This window comes from Hydra vulgaris, chromosome 09, assembly GCF_038396675.1.
Source record: "Hydra vulgaris chromosome 09, alternate assembly HydraT2T_AEP".
Taxonomy (NCBI): domain Eukaryota; kingdom Metazoa; phylum Cnidaria; class Hydrozoa; order Anthoathecata; family Hydridae; genus Hydra; species Hydra vulgaris.
Window position 1 is genome coordinate 55,475,995 of NC_088928.1, and position 14,673 is coordinate 55,490,667.

Here is a 14,673-nt window from a genome sequence, read left to right on the forward strand (position 1 = left end):
CGTGCCATACTAGTAGCTTCTGGATTTCGTAAAGATAACTCATTCCTACGTAACATAAAACCACGAAGCCACTGTTTCCCAGCAATTTGTAAACTTTTCCAGGATTTAGGAATGCGCTTAGAAAGAGTGATTGCAAATTTATAGGCAAGTTTTCGTGTTGTTTTGGTTGACAATCCATAGTGAAGTTTTGAAGCCCTTAAAAGATAGTCTGATAAAGATGTTTCTTCTTTGTTGGTAAAGATTTGCATGGTAATGAAGTTAGGTTTGCAGACTGTATTTGGATTTAATTGACATTTCCTTACATATCTTTTAAGTTTCATTAAACTGATTCCCCTCTCTTTAGATACACGATAAACTGTACCACCATTAAGAACTGCATTAACAGCTGCTCGCATTTCATTTTCATTAACTTTACCTCAAGGTGGTCTATCGGTTTTTCTTTTTTTATGATACACCATATTTAACTGTAAAAAAATGAAAAACATTTATATAGTTTTGCTATATTCCTAATTTTTGGAAGAACATTTATAAAGATTTTTAATTATTATAATATAATTTATTAAAAAACAAACACACACACACACACACACACACACACACACACACACACACACACACACACACACACACACACACACATATATATATAAATATATATATATATATAAATATATATATATATATATTTATATATATATATATATATATATATATATATATATATATATATATATATATATATATATATATATATATATATATATATATATATATATATATATAGGGGAGAGTGGGGTATTGGCGAACACCTAAGCGGGAATGCGAATTAAAGACACCAGTTATACAAAATTGATCATATTTATTGCTTATCAATTAGTTTAACTACTCAGTCACAAACCCTCAAAAGGAATTTTTAAAAATCTTATTATAAAATAAAAATTTATGCCAGAAATAAAACCATTGGTGTTCGGAATTACCCTGCCTACGTGGGGTAATTCCGAACACATTGGGGGGCAATCACAAGCACTGTTGTGTAATAGCGAATAAAAAGCTAATTGTAATAACTAAGTCTAAAAACTATATTATGCAACAAAAATAAAAAAAAGGAGTGACTTTATTTCCATAGAAGCTACAACAGAGTGTTACTCAAGAAAAAAGTTGCATAAAATTATCAGAAAAATTTAAAATCAAATTATAGTGAACAACATCCGCAGCTTCATTACACTACTGCACGTCTGGAACTGAGCATAGGATCCCTTCTCAGCAGGTAAAAAAAAATTGTCGAATTTATTTTTTTACAATGCTGTTTTGACCATGTTCGGAGTTACCCCGCGTTCGCCATTACCCCACTCTCCCCTATATATATATATATATACATATATATATATATATATATGTATATATATATATATATATATATATATATATATATATATATATATATATATATATATATATATATATATATATATATATATATATATATTAGGGTAGTCATTTTGTGGGAATTTTTGAAAACGAAGTACATACCCAGCTAAAGTTGGAGCAAATATGCTAAAACTTAGTCAAAAATTTTTTTAGGTCAATTGGGTGACTTTTAAGTCCCCCTCAAGACTAAAGTTGTTAAGAAGTTGTACTTCAAAAAAGGAAAAATAGTGTGTGTTCAGGGTGTTTGAGGGGGATTTAAATGAAAAAATTATCTCCATTTTTTTTTTTTTTCGTTATTTGTTATATATATTTTCATTTTAAAAGGGTATGTCATCATGTTTTTTACATATTCTTGGTTAAAACAATATTTACGAAAGGAAAAAATGAAAATTTTATGTTGGTTATGAAAATCGGCAACAATAAAAAAATTCTTATAAAATAATGCAGAAGAAAATGTGCTGAAGATACTGCACTGTATTTTTAAGTCACTAAGAGTTTTTATAAACAAATTGTATGTGAAATTGCGTTACATTATTTTATTTTTGTAAATAACTTTCGTATTTACTTGATTGTTATTAATCGAATTACAATATAAAGTAAAATTGTATTGAAGTTTTTAACTAATTACAAACCATTAAATCTATTTAGATTGAATACAAAAATGGAAAAAAAAATTGTAAAAGATATTGGGAAGAGAAGGTTTCTCAGATCAAGCAAAAGCAAACTTTTTATCATAAATGAGGCTAAACTAGCTATTACATGTACATATTCAATTTAAAAAAATTGTTTTGAATTTTAAACTTTATGTTAAAAATTAAAATATTGATTTTTTTTTTCTTAAGGTCTTCAACTCCCTACTGGAATGGATATTCTTCAAGACATTGCCTACAGAAGATCATTACTTCCTCATAATGTTAAGAAGTCAACAATTTTATCATGCCCTCCTAACAAGATTCAGGGTTACAAGAGATGTGAAGTAGCTGATTGTGAATGCATTTTAGGCTTAATTAAAAGACCATGGCTTAAAGCGGGATTTCAAGTAATGTCAGATAAAAATATTATCAAGAACCTAATGAAGATGGACAAGAAGTATTCAGATTTGAGTAGAAATAAATACAGAGGAACAGCTAGAGACAAGGTTAATCAAGGGGAGTTTATTTCATTTTTGAAAAACAAAATTAGGAAGGATAAAAAACGCTCATTTTAGTTTGGGATCAGAAGATAGAAAATTTAGCAAAAAGGTTTTGTGTTGTTTTTAGGGGGGTAATTTGACCTTTTTTATTAAAATTTGCTAATTTAACATACATTATTAGGAAGAGGACACGGCTAGAAGACGAATCTCCTAAGATTGACGCTACCTCAGAATTAGACTTGAGTTTCACTGACACTAGCGCTGATTCTGATTCAGAATTTGAACCCAAAGTTTAGCATCATAGAAGAGCTGATGATTGTTACATTACTGCCAAAGTCCCTATGAATATTTTTGATGGAAATGTATCTATCATAGCTACATCAAATGATATCTCCCGAATGTCTTACAAAAAGTTACTGGAGCAATTCTTCAAGATTGTGGAGTTGATATCGCAAAATGCAAAGCCAGTGCGTCAACAGCATTAAAGAAGATAAAAAAAACTGCCAAGGATACTGCAGAAATTGCTAAATTAGATATAAAGAAGGCCGTGGAAAAAAGCCGTTATCCCTGTATAATTCATTTTGACGGAAAGACTTTTCCGTCAAAATGAATTATACAGGGATAACGGCTTATTGGTAAAGTTCAAACATATGTTTGAGAACCCTAAATTCAAATACGACAAAAATAACCTGACCTCTTTTGATTGGAAAACCGTTGAAGGAACAGTTTTGAAGGAAGCTGCAAGGAAAACTTTAGATTACTGTGAGACCTATATTACTAAAAAACGCAATATGAGGAATGACCGAAGAGAGTTGGCTGAACTAACCATGCAGTATTTATCCCCTTCTGCACATTTCAAGTTCATCATGCTAGTTTTTTAGGCAAGAGTTTATACTACCTTAAACTTCAGCTTTTGTGCAAGCAACTGACATTTGTGCAAGAAAATGATTATCTACGCGAAGATTTAAAACTCATCTGCAAGTTCATAGTATGTTTTTACACAAGGTGGTACATTCAAGCACATAAAGCGATTCAATCTCCTGCGTCTGATCTTGATCCAATCTTTCAGATGAATGAGTATAAAAAAGTTTGCTCCAATCCGGAGGCAGTAGACGCTGTGTTAGCATCTCTTTATAAGCATACATGGTATCTTGATTCAACGATTATATAACGATGCCGGATCCAGATTTTTTTTAAACATAGAAGCAAAGAACGAATAGACAAGTTTAATATCATAAATAATATGAAGGTACCAACTCTCTCTCTTTTGGTTAATGAGTTTTCACATTTAATTTTTTCAATGATAGGGTTGGATAATCAGAGAGTGAGAGACTGGTTGTCACTTCCACCCTAATATTGGCACACCCAGTCCTCGTTTAAGAATTTTGAAAACTTTGCCAAAATGTTAATTGTTGTCAATGATCATTCTGAACGAGCAATCGGAATGGTGCAGCAGTTTGTGCGAAGATACATAAATGAAGATGACAAGCAGAACAGACTTTTAACCGTCTACAAAGTAAGATCAACTTTCAAGGTTTTTGGTGTGGGAAAAAGTAATATTACAAAAAAAAAACTATCAAAAAGCCTGATATCACTCTCTTAACTAAAGAAGAGGAAATTGTAGACTTAGAAAATTGTTGTTCATTTTAAAATACTTATTTCAATTAATGCATAACTTTTGTCTTGATAGTATTTGTAAAGATTTTTATTAAATGGTAAATTACTTGTTTAGTACAAAATAGTTTGTTTTTTTATTATATTATTTTTTATTATATTATGTTATTAACATAATTTGCTAATTTCATAACCACTTGCGTAACTTAAACTTTTCATTTTTTGATTTCTTAAATATCGTTTTAACCGAGAATATGTAAAAAAAATGATGACATACCCTTTTAAAATGAAAATATAGATAACAAATAACAAACAAAACAAAAAAAAAGGAAATAATTTTTTCATTTAAATCCCCCTCAAACACCCTGAACACACCCTATTTTTCCTTTTTTGAAGAACAACTTCTTAACTACTTTAGTCTTGAGGGGGACTTAAAAGTCACCCAATTGACCTAAAAAAAATTTTGACTAAGTTTTAGCATATTTGCTCCAACTTTAGCTGGGTATGTATTTCGTTTTCAAAAATTCCCTCAAAATGACTACCCCTAATATATATATATATATATATATATATATATATATATATATATATATATATATATATATATATATATATATATATATATGAAGTATTAGGAGGACAAAAAAAACACAAAATAGTATAAAATCTACTTTTAAGGCTACATTTTGGAAGAAAAAAATTTATTTAAAAACAATATGATATTTTGTACATGTTACTTTATTGGTTAAACATTTTGTTTGTGTGTGTGTATGCACCTTTGATCATAGGATCAAAGGTGCATAAACGCATTATGATCAAGGGTGCTAACCCGCTCAATTTTTACAAAAATTCTTTTTTTGTCATATTAGATGCTTCCATAGCTTACCAAAAGCAACCATACAAGAGGTGAGTTACAAAATGACATAAGCAAAATTATTCAACTCAAAATAATATTAAAGATGTGGGGTTCCTTGTAAAAGTAAAAAAATTACTTTTTATCGTCAAAATCAAACTCTTAAGAAATAAATTTAATAGTGGTCTACTCTCTTACCAAAACACAATTAATTTTGAAGATGCGATATTTATAACACGCTGGTTATCAGCCCTCTTTAATAAGTTATGTAAGTAAGGAGATAAGGGTATAGGATCAAAGGTGCTTACGGATCAAGGGTGCAAGTTCTCCCCTACTCTATGGTTATCATATTTACCTCGATAAAAAGGTGCTTTAACTATTTTTGTTTAGCAAGATGCTAAACACTTGGCATCAACAGTAAGAAGTCTAAATAAAAATTTTCTTTGTCAGCTAGATAATTCAATAAAACGAATAATTAAAAACAATAGAAAGAAGCTGTATCCTATCATTTTTACAATCTTATTTTTCAGAACAAACGATTTATATTATGTGAGAAATTTAATAACAAAAGAAATGACAAACAATGTTATGAGTATAAAATTAAGAAGGGAGATAGTATTTTAAAAAATAAGAAGGGAGATAATAAGAAGGGAGATAGTATCTTAAAAAATATTTTTGGCACAGATGCTGAAAAAGCCTTTTATACATCACATTATATGCAGAATGATTTATTCAACTTGTCTGAACATACTGTGCGAGAAGATATCGTAAAAGCTGCCAACAATACTGTTGGAGTCTCGGTAATAGTTGGTGAAACAGCAGATATTTTAGGATCTTAACAGTTATCACTGAGAGTGCAGTTGTTAATACGTCTAGAGAGAAGGCTATGATTTGTGAGGAGTTTCTGGGATTTTTACTGCTAAAAGATATAGATGTTGCAACAGTCTCTGTTTGTATCATTCAAAATTGCAAAACATTTGGCCTTCTCTTTAATAATTTGCTTGGTCAGGATTTTGATGGGTGCTGGAAATCGCTGGGGAAAAAAAAAAGGTATATTGGCACTATTAAAGCATTATTGCACAACTATTGCATTTTTTGTGAAAGTCCAAAACAGAGAACTTCTGTCAAAAATATTCCTGCTCTATGTGAAACAAAAAGGACAAACAAGTATAAAAGTATTTTATTTTTTTGGAAATTTAAAGACATTTATTTACACCTGGAAGAATTGTCATTGTATGCAAATAGAATTACACGACAAATACACATAAGCTTTATTGTTCATCGAAGTCGAGCACATACACTACCGGACAAAAGTTCGGGTTCACTTGATTGATATAATAATATGCACAAAAAAAAAAAGATTTTTCTCATCGTATGTATTTATTTATATATAGTTAACAGTAAAGTTACTTAACTATTAACAAAGTAGCAGATATTTTAAAGATCATGCAAAATATTTTCTTTTCTTTTTTTTTAAACATAGATTTTCCCCATAGTTTTTAGTTAGTACCCATATTGTTTACAGTAAAATAATATTTTATCAAAATACTTTTACAAAATCTTTCAGTTTTTTTTTAATTTTTGATTATTCAAAACATCCTCTTTTCGCTTTTATAACAGATGCACGTGTGCTGTGCATCCGTACAGGGCCGGCTTAACCACCAGGCGAACTAGGCGGCCGCCAAGGTAAGTTTTCTAGGGCGGCACTAAAACTAGCTGCATAAAAAATAAATATATCAAAAACATTGCCAAACTCTTTTTTAAGTCTCTTTTGAATTAAATTTAGGAGATTTGAAAGAGTAAAACAAAATCGTCAAATAAAACAAAAGATTAAATTATTTTTGTTTTATTTGACTTGATTTTTTTAAATACTTTTTATGCAGAATGAAATTTTGTAGTAATAAATACAGTGCAAAGTTTTCTTTACTCATTTAAAGAAAATTTTAGCACGTTTAACTTTATTGTGAAAATTGTTTTTACTGGCGTGTTAATTCAGAAATAGTAAGAATTTTAATTGAATAGCAATTACGAAGTAGTATAGTAACAAATTACCTGATTTATATTGTGTTTTTATACTATAGAGTGTTGTTATTTATATTTATGGAGCTTTAAAAGTTTTAAAATGTAACTTTAAAGCTTTTATAAAGAAGTAAAAATAATATTTTAATTTAAAGATATTAAAGAGATAGAAGGTGATCATTTTAATTATTTTTAGCAGTTTCCTTTGATATTTCAATCCACGATGGCAGAAAGAAAAAAATTGCCAGGTGCGCTATTTCGCAAACTACGGACTGCGAACGCAGCGTTTGTAACAAAACAGGTTGGTTCGCTGTTAAAGTATCTATGTTCGCCGCAGAGAAATGAAAACGGCACAGACGAGTTAAACAATCAAATTGAAGCAGCCAAGGAAGTCGATAAGATGACAGTATCAGAAGAGTTTAAGTTACATAATGTAATACACGAAACACGCAAAGAATCTGAAGCGCATAAAATCGATAAATTCTCTGGTCTATATGCTAACTATAGCGATCCAGCTACTTGAATCGTATTTGATGATGAAATGCGACAACTTTTGATCAAACATGGACCAAAACAAGTCGATCAAGTTTGACTTTCCTAAAGACAGAATGCAAACAAAATTTTCAAAAACCATTACAACCGCCGGCTTGTCAATAGAGATGAAGTTTGTAGACATTGGCTGCAGTATTCTGTGAGTAATGACTATGTGTATTGTTTCTGCTGCAAACTGTTTACCAGTACCACAACAGTTGCGTCATCTCTTTCTTCCAATGGTTTATATAATTGAAAAAACATGTCCTCAATTCTGTCAGGGAATGAGAAAAGCAGTGAATATCTAGCAAATTTTCAGTCATGGAAAGAGTTCGAACTGCGACTGCGAAACAATGAAACAGTTAATGTCGAACATTTGCGTCTTGTTAAAAAAAAAGGACAGTATTGGCAGTAAATCTTGAAGCGGTGGATAGCTTTAGTTAGAGTTCTTGGTGTACAAATCTTGCTTTTCGTGGAGCACATGAGAAACTGAATATTGCTGGTAACGGAAACTTTCTGAAATTTGTGGAATTTTTAGCTTCATTTGACCCACTTATGGACCCACTTGGACCCACGTATGACTAAAACTATCATTAAGCAGTTTATAGCAAACGCTATTTCTAGTTTTAAGTAGGTAGAAAAATTCAAAGTAAACTTTAACTTTGCTATTCTTGACACAGCAATACAATTGGTTGAAGAAAAATTTACTCTTATGTAAACAATAAGTTCGTTGTTTGGTTTTCTCTGTGATGTTCACTGTTTACAGAGTGTAACTAACAAAGATGTTATGGAAAATTACTTGAATCTTGAGAAAGCTTTGCAATATGGAGACTCCAAATGCAGTTGATCTATGTAGTGAACTGAAATCAATTGCGACTATATTTACTAAATTTTATACTAAAAAATAATCTAACAGATTGTGTCCCCAACACTGTTATAACTTTATAAATCCTCTTGACACTTCTAGTTCCGTGGCTAGCGGTGAGCAAAGCTTCTCAAAACTCAAACTGATAAAAACATATTTTATCAGAGAACGTCTATGCAGCAAGAAAGACTTGCTGGATTAGCTACACTGTCAAGTGAACATGATATTGCTGGAAACATTGAACTGACGGAACTTATTTCTACATTTGCAAAATCAAAAGCACAAAAAGTGAAGTTTTGAAATTATTTATGAATACATTATAAAGTTACACGAATATACGTTTATTTATGATTATGCATTTATTCATCTGAATGTAAATACAAATGTGAAAGTAAATTGAAGGAGGGTGGAGGAGGGGGTGGGGCGCAGTATGCCAGATTTGCCTAGGGCGCCAAAAACTCTGGCGCCGGGCCTGCATCCGTACAATTAGTTTCTGCAATGATTTCGTTGATATTTGATTCCAGCATGTTTGTATGAATACTCAAAGGTGTTTTTAATTGGTTGGTTGCATTTTTCTAATATTTTTATCTAACTCACCCTACAACAACTTGATCGGGTTTAAATCAGGCAACTAATGAGACTTAGATCATTTTAGTTTTTTTTTGTTTTTCTTTGGTTGCGATATATTTTTAACAAAATTTAGAAGTGTGTTTTGGATCGTTATTCTGTAAAAAACAAATCCACAATTCTTTTTCTGCACAGAAATGCATGTTTTTGGAGAGTTCTGTGGCTTTTTTTTATCCATTATACCTTGAGTTTGCACAAAGTCACCAACTTTGTTTCCAATAAAGCGTCCCGAGACGATGACTGACTTTAAGGGTAATGCTTGACTTTAAGGATCACGCATTGTTTTATCATGCGTTCTCCAATTAACCGAGAAAATAATTGCCAATATTTTCCTCCAGAAATTTTGAACTTTGATTCATCTGTGTACAATCCTGAGACCAATTTTTGAATTGTCTGATTTTTATTTTTGCCCATCTCAATTTTTTAACTTTATTTAGTTTGCGTAGAAATGGTTTTTTTGGCAGCAACAAATTACCTTTTACGCAATTTTAACCAAGTATCAGGTATGCCTTACAAGTGTTAACTTTACCAGGAACAACATGTAAGGTGAAACGATTGTTTAGCACATTACTTATGTAAAAAAAAGGTCAACGATGTCAAATAATTGTCTGCCTGGTTTGTGCGCGTTAAGTTTTAACGTGCACAAACCAGACTCTTAACGCCCACAAAATACACTCTTAACTTAAAAGTACACTGGGACAAAATAAACTGAGACAAAAAGGACTTTATAGATAAAAATTTTGGCATGTTGGTATTGATAACAGACGACTCAAATTCTTGTTTAAAAAATAAACTTGGTTTTAGATAAATGTTGTAAGTTAACTATATACATTCATTGTATCATTAAAATAATGTTGCTATAGTACGGTGTTATTTACTGCAGCGTCCTGTATTCTTACCCTTGTTATAGATACTGTTAAAAATTCTCCAGAAGTCACAAGAGCCTAACTTTTGAGATGAGATACGAGATTTCGTGAGCTGAGAATAGCGGACATTGGTGTTAGATAAACTTATTTTATAATGGTTTTGTACTATTTTCGAGAGAAATGTTTTGGCGATAGATAAGGAAGTAATCGTTACGATTGAAAATTGCAGCAGCACAATGAGAGGAAAACCATGGAGAAGAGTAAGACTTGACTTGGAATTATCGAGAGGTAATGTAGGATTCCTTGCCAGCCTGATTCCAAGAAGTTACGTAAGAAGCACCTTGGATAGAATTCAATCGCCTTCCTGCTTGTCAGCAGTAAGACAATTAAATTCTACCCAAAGACCCTTGCGAAAAAAATCATGGAAAGATTCCCAGTCAGATTTAAGATAGTTGTAAGAGGTACGATGATAGAGAGGTTTTATTTTAGAGGGATTTAATAGTTTTAAAGAGATCAAACCGTGATCAAATGCACCTAAGGGTGAATGTGAAGAAACTGAGTACTGACTAGGATCAAAAACAAGACATAAGTCGAGTAGAGAAGGTAAATGATTTGGGTTGTCTAGAAAGCGAGTTGGAAAGTTGACTTTTTGTGTTAGAGATTGAGAAAGACAAAAATTATGGACTTTAACGCCTGCAGAGTCACTGACACTAAAGCCAAGCTGTTCAGTGTGATAAGCATTAAAGTCACCGACAACAACAATATTGGCTAAAGAGAATGAGTTCGGTCAATTTGATCAGAGACAAAATCAACAAGAGTGCAATCTTGATTTAAAGGAAAGCAATATAGAGCAAAGAGAGAGGCAATACAGTAAAGTCGTGCTAAATAAAAATAAAGAATAATATGCACATGAAAGAATAGCCTCTGGATTCAAATCTAGTTTGCCAACAAATGGGTAAATTCGTACGAATGCAGATGCCCAGGCCAAGCATGTTATATTGGAGTCTTTACAAATTAAAGAAAGATAAGCATCAACATAAGATCACAAAATAAGACAGCTGAACTGAAATTAGTCTCACAAAAAGCAAGTAGGTCTGGTAAACTTTGCAAGAGATAAGACTCAGCAGAACAAGTGATAAAACTCAGCAGATAAGACTCAATATATATATACTAGCTGGAGTTACCCGGCGTTGCCCGGGCCAATATTTAAAAGTAAATGAGCATCTGGAACTTTGTTATACTAATTTTGGGCAATGCACAGTAAGATTGTGCAATATTTTTTAGTGTTGCACAATAATCCCACAAAATGTGACCCTGTTGGTTGAAGCTATGAAATAACTGAAAGACATTAAGGAAGAAAAAGACATTTTGTTTATTTTCCACTTAAAAACAACAAATTAAGAATTTCCAAAAGAACATTTACTCAAATTTTTCAATTAAATTGTTCTCTCACACTGGAAAAAAAAGTTGAACATGTTACAAAAGTTAAATCATGGGTAATTTCTTCACATTGGATTGTTATTGTTTTCTTTTAATAGGACTTCTTTAAAGAGGATTTCTTTCACTGAAGAGCCTTCTGATAGACAATGTTCTTTTTCTTCTGGAGTCAAAATGAAAAGATTTCGTGGAGATCCAACTCTGGAGCATGCAACATAGAGCTGGCCGTGAGAAAAGCAGGGCTGTTCCAAATTGATGCCAGCCACTTTGAGTGACTGTCCCTGCGCTTTGTTAATGGTCATGGCAAAAGCCAGCCTGACTGGAAACTGGAGGCGCTTGAAACTGAATGGGAGGTCATTGGGAATCATTGGAATCCTTGGAATGAAGACATTCTCACCTTTGCCACATCCAGTCAGTATAGTTGCTTCAATCAAGTTTGAAAGAATAGCTTTGATGATGAGTCGAGTTCCATTGCAGAGCTTGGGACTGTCGAGGTTGCGAATGAGAATGATTGGTGCTCCAACTTTCAGGTGAAGAATGTGAGGAGGACATCCAGATGGTTCTAAAGAGTTCAGAAATTCTGTTGGATAGTTGACAGCTTCACTGGGGTCCATAACCATGTCAATGGAGTTGTAGGACTTTTCATTGCCTGGGAGCATTTTCTGGATCTGCATATTGATCTTGGTGACAGACTCATTTTTGGGAGCCAGAATAGCTCTCTCACAGATCCAGTCATGTCTGGTGAAACTCTGCTGGATGTTGGGAAACACCTTGACAATGAGTTCCTCTGCAGAATCCACCAGTGTGCAAAAGTTGGCAGGGAATTTAATGAGCCCTGTCTGCACATCAACTGGTGCCTCACCATTGCCCAAGGCAAGGAGCTGATTGGAAAAGGCTCCTGCTGACAGATCACCAGAAAACTTTACCCTCATGTTTGTTGTCAAATGAAGTGTTCTGACACTCCTCCACAGGTAGGAAGCTTTTAGGTTTTGCCAAATTGCACGGCTGAGGCTGCAGAGCCACACTGGATCCCATTTTTGGGCCCCCCTGACCCCGGGGGTCGGGGTACGGGGTCAAAACCCAGCTAAGAACCTTCTCCCCCTCGAGGACTACCCCCATGCCAAATTTCATCGAGATCGGTCCGGCGGTTCGGATTTCTATAGAGAACAAACAAACAAACACACACACATTGCCCTTTATATATATTAAGATATATATATATATGTATATATATATATATATATACATATATATATATATATATATATATATATATATATATATATATATATATATATATATATATATATATATATATATATGTATATATATATATATAAATATATATATATATTTATATATTTATTTATATATATACATATATGTATATATATATATATGCATATATATATATATATGTATATATATATATATATATATATATATATATATATATCAGGTGCGATGATACCATATGGGAGGCGGGGTGCTTTCACTCATTTACTATACAACGAAGTTAAAACTTATTACATAAAAAAGCTTAAGCAAATTCTGTTTAGATTCTAAAACACGAAGAAGTTCTCTGTGAACAATTGTTACCTTTATAAACCAATCCGCCTTTCTAGTTCGTAATTTATTAAGCTTTTGTAACTTTCTTTACAATTCTTTCTATGGTTTCTCCGCGTACAGGAAATTCTTAAACTTCCATTAGGATTTCTAAGAACTTAATAAACTATTTTTATAACTTTGCATTTGGAAAATGTCAATACTCCAATCAATCAGCTCAATAAAAGTTTCAGCATCGGTGTTAAATTTTGGAATTTTTTTTATCTAAAAGCAGTACTTCCTAGAGAGCTTAAATTTCTTATTGAATTTATTGCCTTCACTGCAAACATCATCTCATCTTTATCTTTGCTACAAAATTGTGGTTGAAGTATGTTTGAAGTTTCAATAATACAATGTGAGCTTTCCAGACAGAGTAACAAACATAACAACTGTTTTCTGAATATTTAATTTCATTTTTTCAACAAGTTCTAGCTGTTTGATAGTACTCAATTAGCCATCAATAAAAAACTTAAAGTTAACAATAGTTTATAAACAAAATTTTTTGTAAACTTAACGTGTCAACTCAAATGCAGCATTTAAAATGCATCATGTTATAAATGATAATTCATAAGTTATTTCATATAGCTTATTAAATATATTTTAGTTTAACCAAAAAATCTTTTTGTAACAACGCAAGATATTACAGCAAAAATAACAATCTTTATAAACTTTTAAAATTATAAGTCTAGGTGTCTAATAAAGGGTATTTGGATTGAGGATTTGATTGAAGATATTTATCAGTAACTAGGTACAACTGGTCAAAAGTTGCGGCAAACCACACATTTTTTTACCCAAAACCTCGGTTTTTGAGGTCTAAATTTGAAAACATAAAAATTTAAAAGTTTTTTTTCTCGCATAAGTTTTACATAAGAGCTAACACATTTAAAATTCATATATGGCTAAGATCTTATTCATAGATATGTCAAGTTAACCCAAATGTACTAAAAAACTATATGCTCGCAGTTATCTATAAACAAAGAATAAATGACGCAGATATTTAGAAAGTTGCAGAAGAATTTTTGTCAAAGTCTTTGCAAAGAAAAACTTTTATGAGAAATTTTAATTCTATTATGTAAGAAAAACTCAAACTAAATTATGATACTGTTTGGTTAAAATTTAGTACATTTGTGCTGGTTATTTATGCTTTAGGACAAAAATGAACGAAAAAATAAGCAACTAACACTATTGTGTGTGTGTGTGTGTGTGTGTGTGTGTGTGTGTGTGTGTGTGTGTGTGTGTGTGTATATATATATATATTTCTGGAATGACTGCCAAGGTTTTAGGAATCAGCCAATCAAAAGTACCGCGACATGTTCTAGAATGTTCCGTGGCTCCTGAACTCGACCATTTTTGATTTTTACAGGCTCTTTGGTGTTCCGCACTTCTTGAAATGATTTTCTTGTTGGTCTCACCAATATATATACTTCCGCATGAGCATTTAAGCTCGTAAGCACCCGGATTCGAGTTCGGTGGTAGTTTTGTTTTGTTGTTGCATAGTATGTTATTTAAATTGGGAGGTGAAGTAAATATAACTCTGATGTTTTGTTTTTTAAACTCTCTTCGGAGTTTAGGGCCAATAATAGGTATCGAAGCTAGTTTAACAAACTGCTTATTTAATTGTTTAGATGTAGTATTTTTTGAAACGCGTTCTAAATAGTTTTTGTTCATTCCAATAAGATTACTTTTGTGATACTGT

At 31.8% G+C, this 14,673-nt stretch overlaps 1 protein-coding gene across 1 annotated transcript; it reads right to left on the reverse strand.

The window, feature by feature from the left end:
* Positions 1–11,440: 11,440 nt before the first annotated feature.
* On the reverse strand, positions 11,441–12,304 carry LOC136085593 (ATP-dependent DNA helicase PIF6-like). The gene has a single exon (XM_065806915.1). The coding sequence runs from the start codon at positions 12,302–12,304 to the stop codon at positions 11,441–11,443; it is 864 nt and encodes a 287-aa protein (XP_065662987.1).
* Positions 12,305–14,673: the final 2,369 nt, after the last annotated feature.

Coding starts and splice junctions, on each gene's coding strand:
- LOC136085593 (XM_065806915.1), bottom strand. CDS start 12,304: ATGAGGGTAAAGTTTTCTGGTGATCTGTCAGCAGGAGCCTTTTCCAAT.